This window comes from Cyclopterus lumpus, chromosome 3 (genome assembly GCF_009769545.1).
Source record: "Cyclopterus lumpus isolate fCycLum1 chromosome 3, fCycLum1.pri, whole genome shotgun sequence".
Classification (NCBI taxonomy): domain Eukaryota; kingdom Metazoa; phylum Chordata; class Actinopteri; order Perciformes; family Cyclopteridae; genus Cyclopterus; species Cyclopterus lumpus.
Genome location: NC_046968.1, coordinates 23,022,246 through 23,040,992, shown reverse-complemented (window position 1 = coordinate 23,040,992; position 18,747 = coordinate 23,022,246). Strand labels below are relative to the sequence as shown.

The 18,747-nt window shown below is 43.7% G+C and overlaps 1 protein-coding gene across 1 annotated transcript in view; it reads left to right on the top strand.

The window, feature by feature from the left end:
• Positions 1 to 1,865: 1,865 nt before the first annotated feature.
• Positions 1,866 to 18,747, top strand: part of nkd1 (NKD inhibitor of WNT signaling pathway 1) — a 28,378-nt gene continuing 11,496 nt past the window's right edge. The window contains exons 1-3 of the mRNA XM_034529219.1: positions 1,866 to 1,958; positions 2,074 to 2,106; positions 2,333 to 2,472. Of these exons, the coding sequence (XP_034385110.1) occupies positions 1,934 to 1,958; positions 2,074 to 2,106; positions 2,333 to 2,472 (198 nt within the window). The 5' untranslated portion in view covers positions 1,866 to 1,933. The remainder of the gene's footprint in view (positions 1,959 to 2,073; positions 2,107 to 2,332; positions 2,473 to 18,747) is intronic.

The window sequence follows — 18,747 nt, the reverse complement described above, 5'->3', positions numbered from 1 at the left end:
TGTTGGAGGCATATGTATAGAGGGTAGGAAAACCAGGCCAGTAAACTAAAATGTTGGAGGCCAATACCACCTCGTGGTAGCCATCTCCTAAAGATTGTGATATATTTTGCCATTTAAGCAGCTTTTTACAGATGTTAAGATGTCAGATTATGTCTTAAAACTGAACAAAGCCTTTTAATCTGCTGTTTTTAAATATAAGAGGAAAAAACCATCACAACACAGAAATGACAAGAGAAGGGGTTTGATCTAAAATTAGACATTCAGCAATTAGAAAACAAAATGGCGTGTTTTTTTCAACTTGGTTGATAACAGACACACAATACCTTTCAAGCAATATCACCAACCTGCACCAGCTGACAACCCTCAGAAGAACTTTTGATCAAAATGTTTTGCCGAGTGTATTATTTAAATGCACTTAAGTTCACCGATTTTTTTGAAGATGCACTGTAATGTAATACATGTGCATCAGTGTTTTGTTCTTGTTTCTTGTACAACAACACATTTCTTATGCGGGTTTTTTGCACTAACCATGGTTTCTCTTTGAGGGTTAGTGTTGACTGCATTTTAATGAAAAGGAACAATGCTGCCGGGGACCATTCAACAGTCACAACAATTCTTGAACTTGATTCATGTTTGGATGGTGCATTGATAACGATCAAACACTGATGTGGTTTCTCTTAAGAATTTCTGAGCCCACAGTGTGTGTGTTACTGTCAAATTGAGCCACTAGCATAACACACGGCACAGTGGCCTCTCTGTCTTTTTATTATATAATTTAAGACTTCAAAAGAATCTTAGCCTGTTTTCATCAGCTGCCTCAGTATAATAACACTGCCATTTGTAAACTTTTCTCTCATGTCAAAGACTGACGCACACTGACCAGAGAAGACATTGTGATACGGTGTTGTTGCTGAGAGCATCATTTCTGGTGCGGTTTATTACTAAAATTAACTTTATAGGACAAGAGAGGATCCAAAAATGCATTTAATTTGAAGCTGGCATGCTCCATCAAGGTTTGTTTATTCTTTCTTAATAATGGAAGAGACTAGCTTATACTTTGTGATTTTAGATAATAAATCAATCAAGCTTCATTGAGACAAACGTATGGCATCTTACTAGTAGCCTTCGTTTCTGATTTGCTCTCAAATAATAGACGGCAAAAACTACATGTTGTATATTTGGATTGACTTGAGCTGAGGTGGTTGGTCCCAAACCTGCTTGGGTCCTGAGAGCACTGCAGGAAGCTGCGGAAGCCCCCAGACCCCAGTTGTGGGAACAATGTATAATACTGAGTGCCTTTACTCGCACTTGCTTGCAGTGTGAGTTTAGGAGTAAATTCTGATCTTTCGCCGATTGAAATTAAGTTTTTTTTTGTGACTAATCTGAGTTTTGAAGAGATCGCTAAACGAGCTGCATTAAGCGAGTCAGAAAAAGGCAACCGGAAGTTGCTCATTTTCATATTAAAATGTATAATTGACATGAAGTGGGAAAATGTTTGTTCAACTGCATGCGAGAATGGCCAACTTAAAAAAAAACAACTATATTTTCTTGTTTCCTGTTGTACATGGCTAATAACATAGTAGACACAACTTATTTTAAATAGATCCGTATTTTTTGTTTAGCTAATCATTATTGCGTGAAAAGCCTATGGAGTCGGTTACGCGTTTTATTCTGAAAGCGTCGACCGGAAATCGCGAGTAGTCCTGTGTGTCTCTTGTCAGCCGCGGCGCTCTGGATCAAAGCCTCGCTCGGCTCTCCAGTCACACGGTCCTGTACTGAGCACAGCTCAGTCTGCTCTCGGTCTCTACCGACGCTCCGCTCTCTGGATATCGTAGCCGGTTTTCTTCTTCTTCTTCTTCTTTTTTTTTTTTTTTTTTTCTTCCTCTGGATTATATTCTTCTGATGGTTTTCAACTCCAACCCGATGCATAGAAATGGGTAAACTGCACTCGAAACATGGTAAGGTTTCTTTATTCCTAAGAGAAATCACAGCTGTACTACTACTTCTTCTTCTGGTCCTGCGATACTTTCTAGTAACACTATTCATTGTCTTCTGACTTTCTTTCTCTCAAAGCCGCTATTTGTAAACCGAGGGAGAGTCCAGAAGGTAAGCGCGCTTAATTTGTTTTGTTCCTTTTTAAAAAAAAAAAAAACATTTTTATTAAATGAACACATTTAAATAAAGTCTCGGTTTGTAAACAGCAGAAAAGAAAATACATATTTTTTTTCGCAAGTCCCGACTCCTTTGAAGATGGGACCGCTTATGGAAAACATGAGTGCCTCGCGAGCAATTACAGTTTGTGGCTGCTAATGGTTGCGCTTCTTTGTTTCAGGCGACAGTTTCGTAGTCAATGCCTGTTTGGCGAGAAAGGGCATCGACGACTGGCTCGTGAAGCAGAAGTACTATTGCACGAGCTCTCGCCTCGAGCAACAGGACTGTCATCACAAGAATAGCTGCGGTTTGACTACACGGGTGAGTACGAGCCCGTCCACGAGGTTCACGTATTTATAGTGAAGTAGCGTGATAGAGACGCTTGTTAAAGTGTGTCCTCGCGGCGCCTGCGCGCGTCGCACTCCTCTAGGACGACGCTTTGCGCTTCAAAGCTTTTCACCGAATACGTCTGGTTGTATATGAGGCGACGTTTAGTCTGTCCTTTGCCCTTCTGATGCTCTCAAAGTCTCGTCAAACTTTACTAAAGCTTTGTTGGTGGACACGCTTTTTAAATATCGGTGGCCAGGGTGGATTTCTATTCACGATGGCTGCAGATATTTAGAAGTTTCTGGATTCCATACAGTGAAAAAAAAAATATGCAACGTCTGCCAATCAGTGGACACACTTTAATATATACACATAACTGGGAAACACACAAGGTCCCTCCCTTGACGTGAACCACAAGACACCTCGTCTTACCTCCTTGTGTTCCTGTTTCCATGTGACAGACTGAATGTTGCCTCGCCTCCGCTCATGTGGGAAGAGATCTTTGTTCCATAAATGCACTGAGGTTGTTTTTGTTTTTTTTTTGGGGGGGGGGGGGGGGGGGGGGGGGGGGGGAACAAGAGCTCAATCCCGAGTTGAAAGCATTGCAGTGTGACAGTCTGGTGACAAGTGTGGATTGTAAAAGCTGGTGAGAAAATGTTGGGAGGTCATGCTTGTTTTGTATTTTGGCATTGCCGTAAACACTGTGCTGTTGTTGTCAAGTGGGGAAATCCTTTGGAATTGCTTCAGAGGAGACTTAAGCCTCTTTGGTTAGTGAGACCGTCCTCAAAGGCAGCGTGTTTGAGGAACTGGAGCCCATCAAGGAGAGGGGGGGGGGAGAAGGAAAATCAGTTCCTTCAGCCTCCATTCAGACACTTGCATCTATCCATCAGATGCAGCCGCATTTGAACAAATCAGACCGCCTATTGTAGCACTCTGTTGTGATGTTTATGGCACAACTTTCTTTTCAAAATAGATGACAGTTCCTTAAGTTGCTCACCGATATTAAAAAAAAAAAAAAAAAAAATAGAATCCCATCATCATTAGCATGTAGTTGCTTGTTGAAATAAACACTTATTTATTTATTTCCCCTTCTCTTTCCCTCCTCATACACCATGCAACACTTATTGTGTAAAGACCATGTTAAGCATTTAAAGAGATTATAATGCAAGCAAGAAACATGTTTTTTGGGGTGGGGGATGAGCTGTTGGTATGTGGATTTATTTGCATGTGTCAAACTTGAAGTTCAAAGCAGCAGCAATATCTACTGATTCTCGTCCAATGTTGGGTCCAAAGTCCATCATTGTTTTGTCTTCTGCAGCAAGTTTTTTTTAATATCTTTGCTTTGCCTGAAGGGCGGCTGTGGTGCTGCACGTTGAGTTAGTGATGAGAGGGCTGGAGGTCATTTCACGAGTGCTAATTTAATGTGACGTGCAAGTTATTGAGTGTAGTACATGTGTTGGGAGGGTGGAACTGGCTTTACGTGGTCTCAAAGTTACTAATCGTGACAAGGGCCCAAAGCCACAATAAACATCTTCATATAGTTACAGGATCCCCCTCACTTCATGCTTTGGTCCCCCGACCATTCTTTGGAGATCTCTCATTGAGAAGCAACTGTGTTTATTTTGGAGAGCATGTGGACGCTGTTGCAGCAGAAAAGCCACACCTTTTCCACCGTTGCTCATGTGTTGAGTGGGCTTCATAAGCTTATGGCAATTTGAGCATTTAAAACCACATTACTACCATGCAATTACCACACAATATTACCACAAAAACAAATTTTATAGAAATATCCCTTTTTGTTTGTGTGTGTGTGTGTGGGGCCCGGGATGGAACAGGAGCCCCCGCTGAAAGAGTTTGCTGTTTTGGTAAAAAAATTGTTAGTGAAGCTTAGATTCTATAAATAATTCAAGTCTGGGTGCCTAATGAATGAAAATGAATAAAAGAAGAAAGACGTTTCCACCATCAATATGTATATACGTTTCTCTTTTGTTTTGTGATAATAAAGAGAATCCAAAATAATTAATTTAATATTAAAGTTTAAACCTTTTGTTTGCTTCTAGCTGTAACTGTAAAGGAACGTATTTCAACACGTTTCTCGTCATGGTTTGAATAAGCAATGCACAGAAGGTAGAGGAGCATTGTTCACACACACGGGGCTTTTGACATTGCCACAATCTCAAATAACCAGGACTTTGGCATTTATACTTTGACTTTTAATGGGACAATACCACGTTGAGTCTATATAATATATGTATACATATATATGCATTATGTATGTTTGTACATGAAACGCATACATAATCATCATTTGGTTTCTTTTCTCAATTTCCGCACAACTTTTTCTTCAAAAATATCCTCTAAAGCTCATACATTCTATCTAATCTAAATGATCTCAAATGTTGAATTGGTGTTATTTAAATGACTCGTCTTTCAAGACAACATTAACATGCTTTAACTGTATCAGAAGTCTTAAAGAAGTTTAAAAACCCGACCTCAAGGTGCTTTCAAACAGAAACAGAAGCTAACTTCTTTCTTGAGAGAATGTGAGTCAACTCTCTTAGCTTTTAAAGCTGGCTATATTGTATAGAATACCTGGTGAGACAGTTATTTATAGCCTCTGTTCTTTAAGCACCCCTCCCAGCTGAATCAGGGTCCAGGAGAATGTGGGTCGGGTGCCAACAGCAGGAGGTCCACGCTTGGAATTCTTTTGATCTGATCTTTTCCAAACCATATTCCCTGTTGCATCAACGCCGTTTTCATACCAGTCATCGTTTTGAGGAGCCGCTCACATCGGCGGCAGTTCTTCATTGGTGGTTTTTCAAATCGAAATGGCGGTCGAGCATGCACGGATAGATTGAGACATAATGATGCACTTGAGATCTTAATGACGTCTCCATGCCGACTCCACACCCATTCACGAGTCCTGCAGTCAGATGGAGCTCGTTTGAGCTTGGCAGACGGTGAGTGAGTGAGTGGTGTGGGCAGGTGGGCAGGTGGGTCTGTGTGTCTCAACACACCATGCTGTACACAGCCATGAGATCCAGGTCACATGGATAAGTTTACGTATTGCTTCTCTTGGCATCGGATGAAATAAAAGTTCATTAAGTTTGTAGCATTTCATAGTAACTAAAAATACCAAAAAATCTCATTCCACCCACGGTTCTCCTTTTTTTTTCTTTCTTCTTTTTTTTTTTTCTTAAAATCCCCCCTCCCCCTTCCTCTGGTTCTCCCCTCCCCTCCTCTTTCCCCTCCTGGTCTCCATCTGTTTCTTGCGTTCACCCTGTGGCCCTGTGTTGGTTGTGGCTGATGAAATGAGACAGAATTTGTAGTGGGCCATGCAGTGAAGTGTCAGCAGTGACACTGATGGCCCCTCCTCTGCTGTGAGGCCCTTCCCTCTGTGAGGCTGCTGCTCTCACAATTCCCAAGCTCATATCTTTTTTTTTTTTCTCCAAACTGAGTCTCAGCTCAACTTGTTTGGAAGCGTAGACTAAAAGGCAAAGGTACGTCTGACGACAGAATGGAACTCAAAAGTGAATCGCAGTGAAACGTCTGCCCCCCCCATCCCCTTGTCTCACAGTTGGTTGCTAGCCCTTTGATTTCCTTCTTTTTTTTTTTTTTTTTAAAGTAGAAAGGTTTCTTTTTGGAAGTAGGCCTAAAGCTTTTAACCGCATTCCCTCGGCCTCCAAGTCTGATAAAAGACATGGCACGGTTTGTGCCCCATTCGTCTCTCGCTTCTGCTGTTGTGCTTTTCCTCTCCTTGTCGTTTCCACAAAGCGAGGGCCCTTGTTCTAGAAGCTGAAAGCACCTTTCAAATGCAGACTCCTCTTCCTCTTTCTCGCCTTCTTTCTGTCCTCTCCCTGTGCGTTTTCTTTTCCCACCGGCTGGCCTCTTGTGCGTGCTGTGTGACGTATGCCCCCTCTCCCACCGGGGTCTACCCCCTCTGTGCTCCCAAGGGACCGGGGGCCTGTTGTTGCTCTTTGAAGAGGCTGGGAGAAAAAGTTTGGAGCCACACACTAAAGAGAAGAAAAGCCTCGGCCTATATGGGGAGGAGGGGTAGCACCTGGCCATAGAGGGGGCTCTGTGATTGTTTTTGATTTTTCCCATGAGAAGGTGGCGTGGAGGTCTTGGGGCTGACGTCAACGTATAGCTGGGGGACTGGGAGGTTCGAGGTTGTGCAGCTGGCTTTAATGTCGCATCCGGCGTCATGTGTCACCTAGATTACTTAAAGCTGGAGGAGATTCTCCTTGTGTGACAAAGCAGAGCGGACAACTCTCGGTTTCTTATGGTGCCTTCCGGAAAGGTTTTCTGTGAAAGAATGACTGGTTTAGACTAGAGGAAGGTAAAGCCCCGGTGGCATTTAGTCACTTGATCAGGTTTATCCTCTTTTCTCCTTTTTTGTGCTCAAGCATCTCCTCTCCATTCTCCCATGTCTTTCACAATGGCCGTTACACATCACATACCATTTTTTTTTTCCCGATTTGATCATGGAATGCCGTTTCAAATGCGTAAAATCACGTCACTTGTCATCTTAATGGTATGAAGGAAATGACGCTCACGTATGTGTAAATCTGTTCACGCATGAGCATGCAAGTGTGCAGTCTGGAGTCAGCTGTCCGGATGCACTCCAGAGATCAAAGGATTCTGGGGGAATGTGCTCTAAATCTCCGAGGATTAGCGGCTGAGATTTTGCTTTGTTTCCCCAAATATATGCTTGGTATACGGAAAGCTGTTGATCAAAGTGTCTCTCACCGCCCCTTCACAGATGCATTAAGGCTGCCAGGATTTATTCCACACTTGAGGATGGCATTCATTTTACAATTCTAAGAAATGGTTATATTTTTAGGATGTTTGGCTATTTAGTTCTGCTTTTTGCTTTGATAGTGGACTCCGATTTGAAATGGCTTGCGACAGATAAGCACGTGTCGAGTGTCAAGTACAACTAGTGTGATACCCTGAGGTGTGTGTGTGTGTGTGTGTGTGTGTGTGTGTGTGTGTGTGTGTGTGTGTGTGTGTGTGTGTGTGTGTGTGTGTGTGTGTGTGTGTGTGTGTGTGTGTGTGTGTGTGTGTGTGTGTGTGTGTGTGTGTGTGTGTGTGTGTGTGTGTGTGTGTGTGTGTGTGTGTGTGTGTGTGTGTGTGTGTGTGTGTGTGTGTGTGTGTGTGTGTGTGTGTGTGTGTGTGTGTGTGTGTGTGTGTGTGTGTGTGTGTGTGTGTGTGTGCCAAGGATGCGCAGTGTCGACATTAAAGTGATTTGGACACGCACCGCTTTGACTAAACGGCTTCAGGGCTCTGCAGACGGAGTCGAGCGTCGCGTCCACAGAGGGCCTTTTCAGGCCGCGGTTCATTGACTGCAGTTAACCTGTGCTGCTGGATGAATGGATATACTACCTTTACAACCAAACTCTTCTTCACTTCCCTGGAGGCGATGAGCGGTTCTTGTCAACACTGCGAGTGGCACATCCAGAGGCAAAGGTCTTCAAACGGGCACTGCACTAGTCCATCTGAATCTAGAGTTCATTTATCTGACACCATCATCTTTGCCGGTAATGCTTGCATATCTTCGACCTTTGATGTGCGCGCGTGTGCGTATGCCTTAGACATGCTGATGCCTTTTTGAAAAGCTTTGGGAATGTGTTCTTTTTCAAAAAAATATAATCTTGAAATATTAAGGTAGAAAGGAGAGCAAGATAATGGTTAGTTGTAGTAGATCTAAGACTTTTACAACGAGGCACTTACTTTTCATATAATTCTATCAAAGGATTAATGTGAGATATTCAGGTAGATTTGATTATCACGTGTGCAAAAGTCAAGAATAGGTTTTCATAAGATGTTTATGACCTTTGTGTGGTTTCAGCCATATTCCCAAAACAAAATATCTATAACTTAAAATAAAAAAATCCACATTTCAGTTATCATGCTTTTTTTATTATTTCAAACTTCACCAAAGAGAACGTCTTTTGTTGCACTGAAACTACGCATTGGTAAATGTAAAAATATATCACACATGCCCTTGGGCACCATTTTGTATGTTTACACAGCCGTCACTAGGGAAGGGTATCGTTAGGATTTTATCGATACTCGCACTCATATCGATTCGGCTTATTACTGAGCTATTTCTCATTTTTACTTCTGTATCTTATAACATTAACAATGGATCACTTCCCAAAAGTGTCCCAGTGAGCCAACATGCCCAATACCGAGCCCTTGACCTAACTCAACGAAATATAAAGCAGCGATTAATAATTGTCTGAATGACTCTGTGAAAAGGGAGAAGTGTTGAGGAGTGAGGGGGAACAGAAATTAATAGTGTTTCATAGTCTATGACTTATGTATATGTCCGACTCAGTCTGCAGTAAATGCAAACAGAAATACATTATTTTGTGTTATTGCTCCATCCCCCCCAAAAATGCTGACCATACTTCTGAATGCAAGAACATGTTGGTTATAGGTTCGGGATTGACAGGGCTGTGTGTGTGTGTGTGTGTGTGTGTGTGTGTGTGTGTGTGTGTGTGTGTGTGTGTGTGTGTGTGTGTGTGTGTGTGTGTGTGTGTGTGTGTGTGTGTGTGTGTGTGTGTGTGTGTGTGTGTGTGTGTGTGTGTGTGTGTGTGTGTGTGTGTGTGTGTGTGTGTGTGTGTGTGTGTGTGTGTGTGTGTGTGTGTGTGTGTGTGTGTGTGTGTGTGTGTGTGTGTGTGTGTGTGTGTGTGTGTGTGTGTGTGTGTGTGTGTGTGTGTGTGTGTGTGTGTGTGTGTGTGTGTGTGGGCGACTGGTAGAAACTCTCGGTGACTGGGACTCCTGTGGTGGCGCTGAGCTCCTCTGCCCATTTTTAATCACCCACTTAAAAGGATCTGCTGAAGTGGGTGTTTAAGTGTTTAAACCCCGATTAATTCTCTCTTGTTTGTTTATCAGGTCCCCCCTGCGGGTTGCGCTCTGGCCCGTGCAGTAAGTGCTGAATAATTTGACTGAGCACTCAAAGTGGCTCTCGAATAGGAATGTGATCAACATCTGCATAAAACCGCTATCGAGCTCTCATGAGAGTGCGCGCATGCACAGAATCGTGCATGCATACGCTCGTGGGCCACGAAGCGCACAGGCACATTACCCATTTGTTTATCCTAATATGTGAATACATTTATCACTGCGAACAGACACTCAGCCCCAGCGTGATTCCCTTCCACTTGTTTTTCTTACAAACTGGTCGTCGGGAAACACCAGCGATGGACTACACCGCGTCCATGTAGCCCAGCTGTTGTATTCATCCTCCTCGTGTTTGAGAGCCGGGGCTCTAAGGCCACCTGAGGCCGGGCGAATGGAGGAAGTGTATTTAGGTAAACAGAGTTGGGAGAGCATTGTGCCTCTCACAGACGGAGGTTCCAGGGCACTTCAGCTCTTCCTGTGGCGCCAGGGCTGGAGCAGGTCTGGATTGTCTTGGGGGATGTTTTTGGTGGAGGGAAAGCTAAACAGAGGAGCGGCCCCGCTGAAAGGAAAGCTGTCCTCCCCTGATGTGTTTATGCTCCACAGGTACCGTAACCTGAAGAGGACCTCACCCTGTAGATTATCAGGGAAGCAGGCAAACCCCGTGCTCCCCAAAGCAACATTGGCCCTGTCCGTCAAACCCATCGCTCCCCCACCCAGTTTGAAAAATCAACATCCTTGCACAATGGTTTTGTAAGTCATTCTCGGTCGCAAGATAATTTCCTTGTGGGATGATGGTTTTGGAGAAGGGAAAAAAAAGAAGAAAAATGGCAGATTAAAAAGAAAATTGGGTAGAGGGAAGGGTTTTTGCATTACATCGCCTGTATCGGTGTTTGGGGAAAGTCAATGCGTCCACGCTCGTTTCTGTCGGGGGATTTCCAGCGGGTGAGTGGGAGAGGGAAAACGGGGGTCGCGACTCAAAAATGGTTGAGAACTACTGCTCATGAATGTCATAAATCTTGTACCATATCAGTGCTGCTGTATGAAGATTATTTCACTTCTATTCAAGACACAAGCTGTGAAACCAACCGGAGCTTTTTCATTACGTTTTTTTTTTCGTTTTCTGATTTGTGAGTATTCTTTATGTTTCTTTAATTGATGTATGAGCACCTTTCTTTTTTTTTTTTTTGCTGTTTGCGACTGAGTTACTTACGTTGCTGCAAATTCATTATGGTGATCAGCGACACCAGCCACTAATTCCAGTCGGCTATGAATAGAAACCGTCCCCTTGGCACCATCGAGCTTGTATATAGTAGTTGAAGTGTCTATTTCTGCTGCGATGTTTACTTGCAAAGTTGAAACACACTGTGTAATTACAGAGATTTGGGGTAACTGCAGTTAAAAGGTCAGATGTGAGGGCTGTTTAAAAGGTAGTGGCTTGTGGCTGGCAAGATGTCTGCTTCAAACATGCTGTGTGTGTGTGTGTGTGTGTGTGTGTGTGTGTGCTATGTGGTATGGATGTGTGTGTGTGTGTGTGTGTGTGTGTGTGTGTGTGTGTGTGTGTAGAGAGGAGGAATGGCCTCCTTGGTGTTGAGGGTAGTTACATCTGGTCAACATGCACACGTCAGAGGTTTTCCTAACCGCCACCTAACACACGGGGCTCTGCTGTTGATTGCAATGATTACATTACATTTCATTTAGCTGACGCTTTCATCCAAAGGGACTTACAGTCGTGTTGCAATCATACACCGGAGATACAGCTACATGGAGCAATTCAGGGTTAAGTGTCTTGCTCAAGGACACATCGACTAGGGCGGGCCGTGAGCGGGGATCAAACCTGTGATTGAAAGACGAACCTGGTAACCACTGACCCACAGTCGGCCAAATAAAATGGGCTGGTTGCTATAGATGTTGGAGGAATTGTAAAATGTCGAAGCTTTTATGACGTCTTCTCATCTACAGTGTGTTACTCCTTCAGTAGTGTGTAGTGGCTAGATCACATTCAGACTACAGAATTGCAATCGCAATGCAACCCTGACAACTCGCATAACCGGTTCAGTAGATCAGATAGTAATATGAATAAAAACATTAGTGCATTTCAGTTGGTAATCTAACATGTCCTGGCTGGATCAGGATAATAAAAAACACATTAAAGAGAAGACGTTTTAAATCTGAACTTGAAAATGTTCTATTCCAAAAGAAAAGGTTTGAACTTGAGGATTTGTTAAAATCTACTGTCTTCTCTCTAAAGTAACTTAAAAGTGAGCACATTTTTTGTCGGTAATGTAATCTTCCGAATTTTGAAATACACTTGAATCAAAGATCTCACTATTTCCTTGTAACTTCTCACATGACGGGTTGCAGAGGTGTTTCTTCTCATTTGGCTGCGGTTGAAGACTTAAGTGACTGTCACTTTCTAGCTGCCCTCGAGGTAGACTTCCTGGCTAAAACCTTGTTCCTCCCACACTTTGCAGCACTTGAGACTGGCGTCAGAAGCCACCCAGACGACTAAAAGACTGTCTCTCCTCAAAGAGAGCTTTGACTAATTACTAAGACCCTCTAGACACAGTGCCGCACACTCGCTGTTAAACACAACATGTCTGGCATGTTGCCAACTAGTCTAAAATGTATAATCCATCCTTTTTTGCAGTAACGATTGAGACACACACTCGCACTCCGTGAGCTCATGCCACCTCAGCAGGACGGCTCTGTCCTTTTTGCCCACAAACTTTAAAGGTTCCAGAGGAACTCATTTTGTTCATGAAGGTTGCAATATCCTGTTACTGTACTAACCGTACATGCTTTTGGAGATGAGGTGTGTCGTTTTGCACATGACTCCCCCTTCTCTTTCTCTCCGGCCTCGTTTCTCATTCTTTGGACCTGAGCTTCACTCTGAATTCAGCGGGCCATGATGTTGGGATTTGTTGCTCTTGGCAGGCGGGGACCATCGGTAAATCAAGGCCAAGTTGACAGGCTGTCTCCATTCCTTTCTGAACCATGGCTTCCTCCTGGGAATGCTAGGTCCCAAAGTGGAGTTCATCGGCTGGTGGAGAATGTGTTTTACAAAATCACCTCTAGCTCAGGTTCCCTGTTAAATCTCGTGACGCCCAAGGAAACTAAAGGACAAAAACAGAGGTGGTTGAGTCGGCTCACATGTTACCGTAATGCCGGGCCTGTGTTGCTTTTGAGCGCGGTTACCTTGGAGCTCGAGAAGAAGGCAGTGAGTCAGGATGACGATAATTAGCATGTGGCAGCGGTAATAGTATTGGTCTCATTTAGAAGAGTACAGAGCGGTGTGCACAGCTACTGGGCTTGCAAACTATTGCTAATTACTGGCACTCACACCACTTTTTGTGCATCACATGTAGTGTTCACAAAGAAGGTAAGAGAAGAGAATATTTGTGATCGAGGCCCAATGTTGTGCTTGTCGAAAAGGAAAGCCCTCTCATCTCCAGGTGCCTCTGAATTGCTGGAGGGGTGATCGTACGGCAAAGTCGTGGTCTTGACACCTTGCCTCCTCTGAGATAAACAGTGCGATACATGTTAATTGCTGCAGTTACATATTTTGCAAAAGCTAATAAAGGCTGTTACCTTGAGTTACAGGTAGGGTTTAGTGCCCGAGGGGCTGGCTGAGTTGTAAAAGCTTATCTTTGCAGGTGTAAAAGTTTTGTAAATGGGTCATTAAAGTGTTGGCCAACTTCACACATAAAACACAAAAAGGGAGAAGGGGGAGGGAGATTACTTCAGATCAGCATGTTTCTGAAGCGAAGAGATGAAGGCTGTAAATCTTTCCTAATATTCCACTGAGCCTTTCAGGAGGCAGCCTTTGATGTGGGTGAGGTAATGTGACCAGCAGTGTTTGCAATGTTAATCTGATGTGGAGAGACGGCTGGTAGCTGTTCGCTATGGCTCGGCAAAAGAAAGGCATCAAAAATAAAGAAATTAGATGGCAAACAACACGTGTGCAAAAATCCACTCGTCCACATGATTGTACACGTGCGAGCGTCCTCGCAACCTCTTATCTGGCAATGTCGGAGTTAATTTGAACTGACATACAGAATCATTCGACTGAATATATAGTACACAAAGTATAAGGTGTGTGTGTGTGTGTGTGTGTGTGTGTGTGTGTGTGTGTGTGTGTGTGTGTGTGTGTGTGTGTGTGTGTGTGTGTGTGTGTGTGTGTGTGTGTGTGTGTGTGTGTGTGTGTGTGTGTGTGTGTGTGTGTGTGTGTGTGTGTGTGTGTGTGTGTGTGTGTGTGTGTGTGTGTGTGTGTGTCTCTCTGCATGACCTGTGTGATGAACTACAGCTAACACGGTAAGCCCTCTGGCATGTACTGTCTGCTCAAACCCCTCCAGTCTCGGCATTGCTGACCATGCACACTTTTAATCATAGAGCAGCTTCCTCCGACCCGCCTGGTGATGGATTCTGACTCCGCGGCTATAATTTCCTTCCTGGGGTGCAGGGAGAGAAGAGGGTGTGCCGTGACCGAGGGGTGTCTGGAGAGAAGGTGTCTGTCTTTGATGTTCCCTCCAAGACGTCAAATTACACGTTAGTCCTCTTCAGTTGGCAAAGTTAAATGACTTACTTGTCCAATTATTTATCCAGTTTTGTTGTCAACTCAACTTAAGTGTTGCCCTTTCTCTGGAGATGGTGGAAAATCAAGGCAAACAAAGTAGTTAAGTGTCAGAGGAGGAAGCTTTAATGTCCATTTGGGGCCTATATGTGGTTTTTAAAGTCGACGGTTTTAACCACTTAATGACCCTTTTTTTTTTTTTTTGCATAGTGAACTAATGCTGCTAATCTCAGTGTAATTTGTTCGGAAAAATAAAATGTGTGCCCTAGACTAAAAGCATCCACCATATAGCTTATGTTTTGTTAATAGTGCATGTGAAGGGCTCAACATCAAATAATTGACAGACTGTGACCTCTGGAAAGGCATTGAGTTTCTTATCAAAGCCATAAATTGCATTGTAAAACACAGCCGATCTGACTTTGGCACTGCCGACCCACTTTTTGCTAGTTTTCTTTGCAAAGCTCTGGCATTTCAGAAGACCCTAGCATGTGTTCTACCAGAGCAAATTCATGATGCTACCTCAACGCATCGTGTGATGATGAGCCTGATAGTCTCAGTGTAAAAAAAAAAAGAAGAGAGAAGTGATTTATCTTGTTTGGCTATAAAGAAATGCAGAGCGATTAATTTGCAGAGGCTCTCAGTCTGTAGGTGTTGTATGAAAATTGGCCTCGTCTCCCCTCCCTCCATAAATGGCACCGTCTCGCGTCAGCTTTGCTATGCTATATGATTATCTGAGATCTTTATTTCATGTGTGAAAACCGATCCCCTTTGAAGCCTTACTCGAGGCAGAGCAGCGCTTCACTACCTCACATCAACACTCTCTATCTTGGCTCCATCTCAGGGCGTCATGTTTTACTGCTACGCGGGGCTTTGAAAGAGGAAGGTGAGGAGCACTCCAGCGTGAAGAACTGCGGAAAAAAACCCAACAACTGGACCCAGGTTTAGACTGTTACGGATGACTGGTGGTTCGTTCCCCCCCACCACCCCCCCCATTTCCCTCCTCCTGCAGCACCAACACCACACGTACCGCACATTGCAGGATAGGCACTGCTCCAGATTCCAAAAGTCGTGCTCGGTCCTTTGAAACTGCCTCCGGTGTATCTCAGTTTACTCTTTGGGTTGGTGGAGAGGGACGGGTATTTCCTCTCTTGAGGTCCTCTGCAAGTAACACTACACCTATAAGCTAATTTGCAGCTCTAAAAACTCATACAAGCTTTTCTTTTTGTTGATGTTTTACTTCTCGGTTTTCAACATGGGGACTGCGTGTGCGCACTAGAGATTTTGAAAAGGCCCATGCTATACAGCTGTTTTTGCCATTAGTAATTCATAGACCTCAGCTGATGGCCGTTATCCAGCCGAGACGGAATCCGTCACAATCATTTTGTTCGCCCAAGTGCAGCAATGTACAAAGACATGATGACAAGTTAAGTGTGTCTGAACATGCCTGGTACGAGAACAGTCCCTTTTTTTTTGTCTTTAATGATTTGACCCGACCCGTAGTCCACTGTGTGTTATCACTGTGATAAGTATGGCACGAGTGTGAATAATCACGTCTTGCTTTCTGTCGTGCTCTGTTTCACACTCTCCAGTGTTGGGTGGCTTTTATGTGAATGTCAGCGACCTCAGCCGTTTGCGGAGGCCCGGGGGCGGGGGGGGGGGGGGGAGAGAGTCAGAGGCACGGAGCACATATTCCCACATTCAACCTCATCTCCGTCACTTTGCCTGTCGAGCCCACTTTGCTAAATGGTCTTTTTTCATGCGTGTTTCTCCCCCCCCCCCAACTTCATGCTCCTGAAGGTGTTTTCTCTTGCGATGGGTTTGGGTACAGAGCAGGAGGCACCCAGGCACAGTCCTAATGAGATTTTTCCCCCGGTTTTGATGGAGTGCCAGTAGCACTGCCGTTGCTCGAGAGGCCTGCCCCCACTGAGCCCTGGCGCGCGATCAGGGGGAGCTGTCGTTGGCCGCATAAATTGTCAGCCTGTGTGGTGGGTCGCGGAGGCAGACAGCGGAGAGGCCAAGAGGCCTTGCGGGGCTTTCCTACAATCACATACAAGTACATATTACTTTCACTTTAATGTACCCTTTTGCTTTCAGACACACACTCGTAGCAGGAGAAATAAAATTGGCCCAGTGGGTCCATGTCTGCAGTGCCAGAGTAAAGATGACGCTCGAGGCTACTTTCTGCCTTATCTCGCCAAGTGTGCTCGGTGTCGGCGTTCGCTCGCTCTCCTTTTCACTTACTCTCTTGCGCTGTTTCATCACCATACAATATGAAGCGTGAAATGCACAATGGTAAAAGCATTCATTCATTCATGCAGATCGAGGTTAGCAGGCATGGGGAAAGTTGGGTGGTTTAACATTATCACACTATTTCTTTTTTTAAGAAAATTTAGCCATTCAAACTGCTGACGGCTGATTTTTACGTCGGTTAGGTCGGCTCCTTTTTCAGGGCTTGTGAGCCGAGATGAAAATGAACCGTGTTCACAGCAATGTGGCGTTTTCACGTAATAATGTTGACGTTAAGTCAAGGCTTCTTCTTTTCCATCCTCAATGCATGTTGGTGAGTGACTATGCATATTTGTTAGTAGGATAACTTTTATTTTAGTCACTGTATCATTTCATGCCCACTCACCCAATCTTAGGGCTGCATATATTACTTTGGCAACACCAAATTAGACCACAAGAAAGAGCAGTTTGCTATGTTAATTGCATTGCCCATTCATCTAAGTTTAACAGCGATGTTGTTCTAATGTTGAGGTAAATCGTCTAATGCTTTTTGAAAGTTTGTGAAAACCATAGAAATTATTATAGATAAAAGTGTTCTGGAGTAACGCAGTCCAAGTGCTGCCTCCTGCATCACTCTTCATTATGGTTGCACTATAATGGAGTGTAAACTATTATTGACACTGAATTTTCTGTAGTTGACAATAATCAATCAAAAGCCTGGAGCATTCCTCGTTGTAATGTTTTAGAGCTGACATCTTCGTCAGTAAGGAAAACATGCGGAGGGGAGAAGGTTGGTCACCATTCTTAAAAAAACAACTTGTTAAAGTGTTTGTTCAGTCAATATTATTATTCTTATAAATGCTAATCTGTCTGTGGTATATCCAAATTCATGAAGTGGGCATTAATGAGGTTTCTCAAACTAGTTCCAGTGGCCAAACCAAACAGGCCTTCAGGTCGGCGAGTAATGCAGATGGGATGCTGTAATGGTGCAGGCACACTGTGTTCTGTGTTACAGCCCGGTAATAAATCACGATACGTGGAGGGGCTCGAACGAGTTTAAAACACACAGGGGCCGCACAATCCCTTGTCCTAAAAGCCATAAAGAAACTATGAAGGACCTGGCTGCTGTTAAAAGCAGAACACTCTATCCAGTGGTCTCCACAGAACATTTAATGTCACGTCTGGAAACCTGTTTTAGCCGGTCCCAGGTGCAGTAGAAAGATGCTTAGTTTGTGCCCTGAAGCCAGCACTGACCTCTGACCTGCACAGATGCGGAGAAGTGACACAACAGTTTTGGACCTCGAGCGGCTACACATGTGCAAACTCGGCAACTGTCAACGTATAACGTGATTAATCATTTCGCGATACATTTTAGAGGACCAATATTGCATGTTGGTGCTCTAAAAACATTTAATTGTAAAAGCTGTATGGCTCTTTTGTGGTTACTGTATCAATAATCATTTGCACGTATGCCATGTGTGCTAGAAGTTGATGAGACCCGGTTTTCAGATTGACTAAGTGTTTGCAAATGTTGCATCAGTTGAGCCTCGTCTTTTACTCATTAGTGGAGAAATCACTTTGGAGGGGGATAACCAGCATTGCAGTTTTAGCCAAATCCACTTTGAGCTCTTTCATTTCAAATCAAAATAGTTCAAGCTTTTATCCTCTTTGGCTTAACAAAGTGGACTGACTTACTATCTTGTCCAACACCAGCTTGTACATTCAGTTACTATACTGTTGCGTATTCTTCAGTGTATATACCTCTGATACCTTTTGATGTCTGTTTAATATTGTCTTCCAATTTGCTTTTTATGCAGCCTTCAGTTTGGTTTATTGAAGAACATTTTACAATATGTAATGCTTTTTCAAAACGAGATGCTTTGTTATGTTTTTCACCTTTTTTTTTTTTTTGGTCGAAAAAGCCCAGTTGGTTTTCGCAAAACAATCTTTACAACAGGCTTTAGTATATTTTGGTGGCGTCTGTGAGACAAAAGAGATGAAGCTCAAAGGAAGATGGAAGATGTATACCCAGTGTTTGTAACGGCAACAAAACACATAAAGGAGATTGCTTGGTCATTTACTGACTCAAACGAGGTGGAGCGAAGACCTCGCTGAAGAGAAGGGGCAGAGGCATCTCGGTAATATGACCAGGAGTCCCGTCAAGCCGTCGTTAGTGGGACTGACAGAACTGTAAAGTGTCATTCAAGTTACTGGTGGTGTTAAAGAGATTAACCCCACCATACCTACTCGGCCACTTTCTTGTAGTTCTGAATATTGTGGCCAGAAATGTTACTTCTGTCATTTTTAAATCTTCTTTCTCTGTAGCAGGGCAGAGAAATGTGCCTCATTGTTCGTGTAACTAATTGGCTGGTGGGAACACAGGAAACTCTGAAGCAAACACTCCTTATTTTTAGAACTACTTTTTTTTTGTATCTAAAAAGCTCAGCTCAAAAGTGGTAGTGTCTTTGGGTCAGTCAGTCTGGAAGTGCTCTTTAGAGGCTGCATCACGACAGATTGTAAGGATGAGCATGGTGATTATCATGGCGAGTTAGGCATAGCAG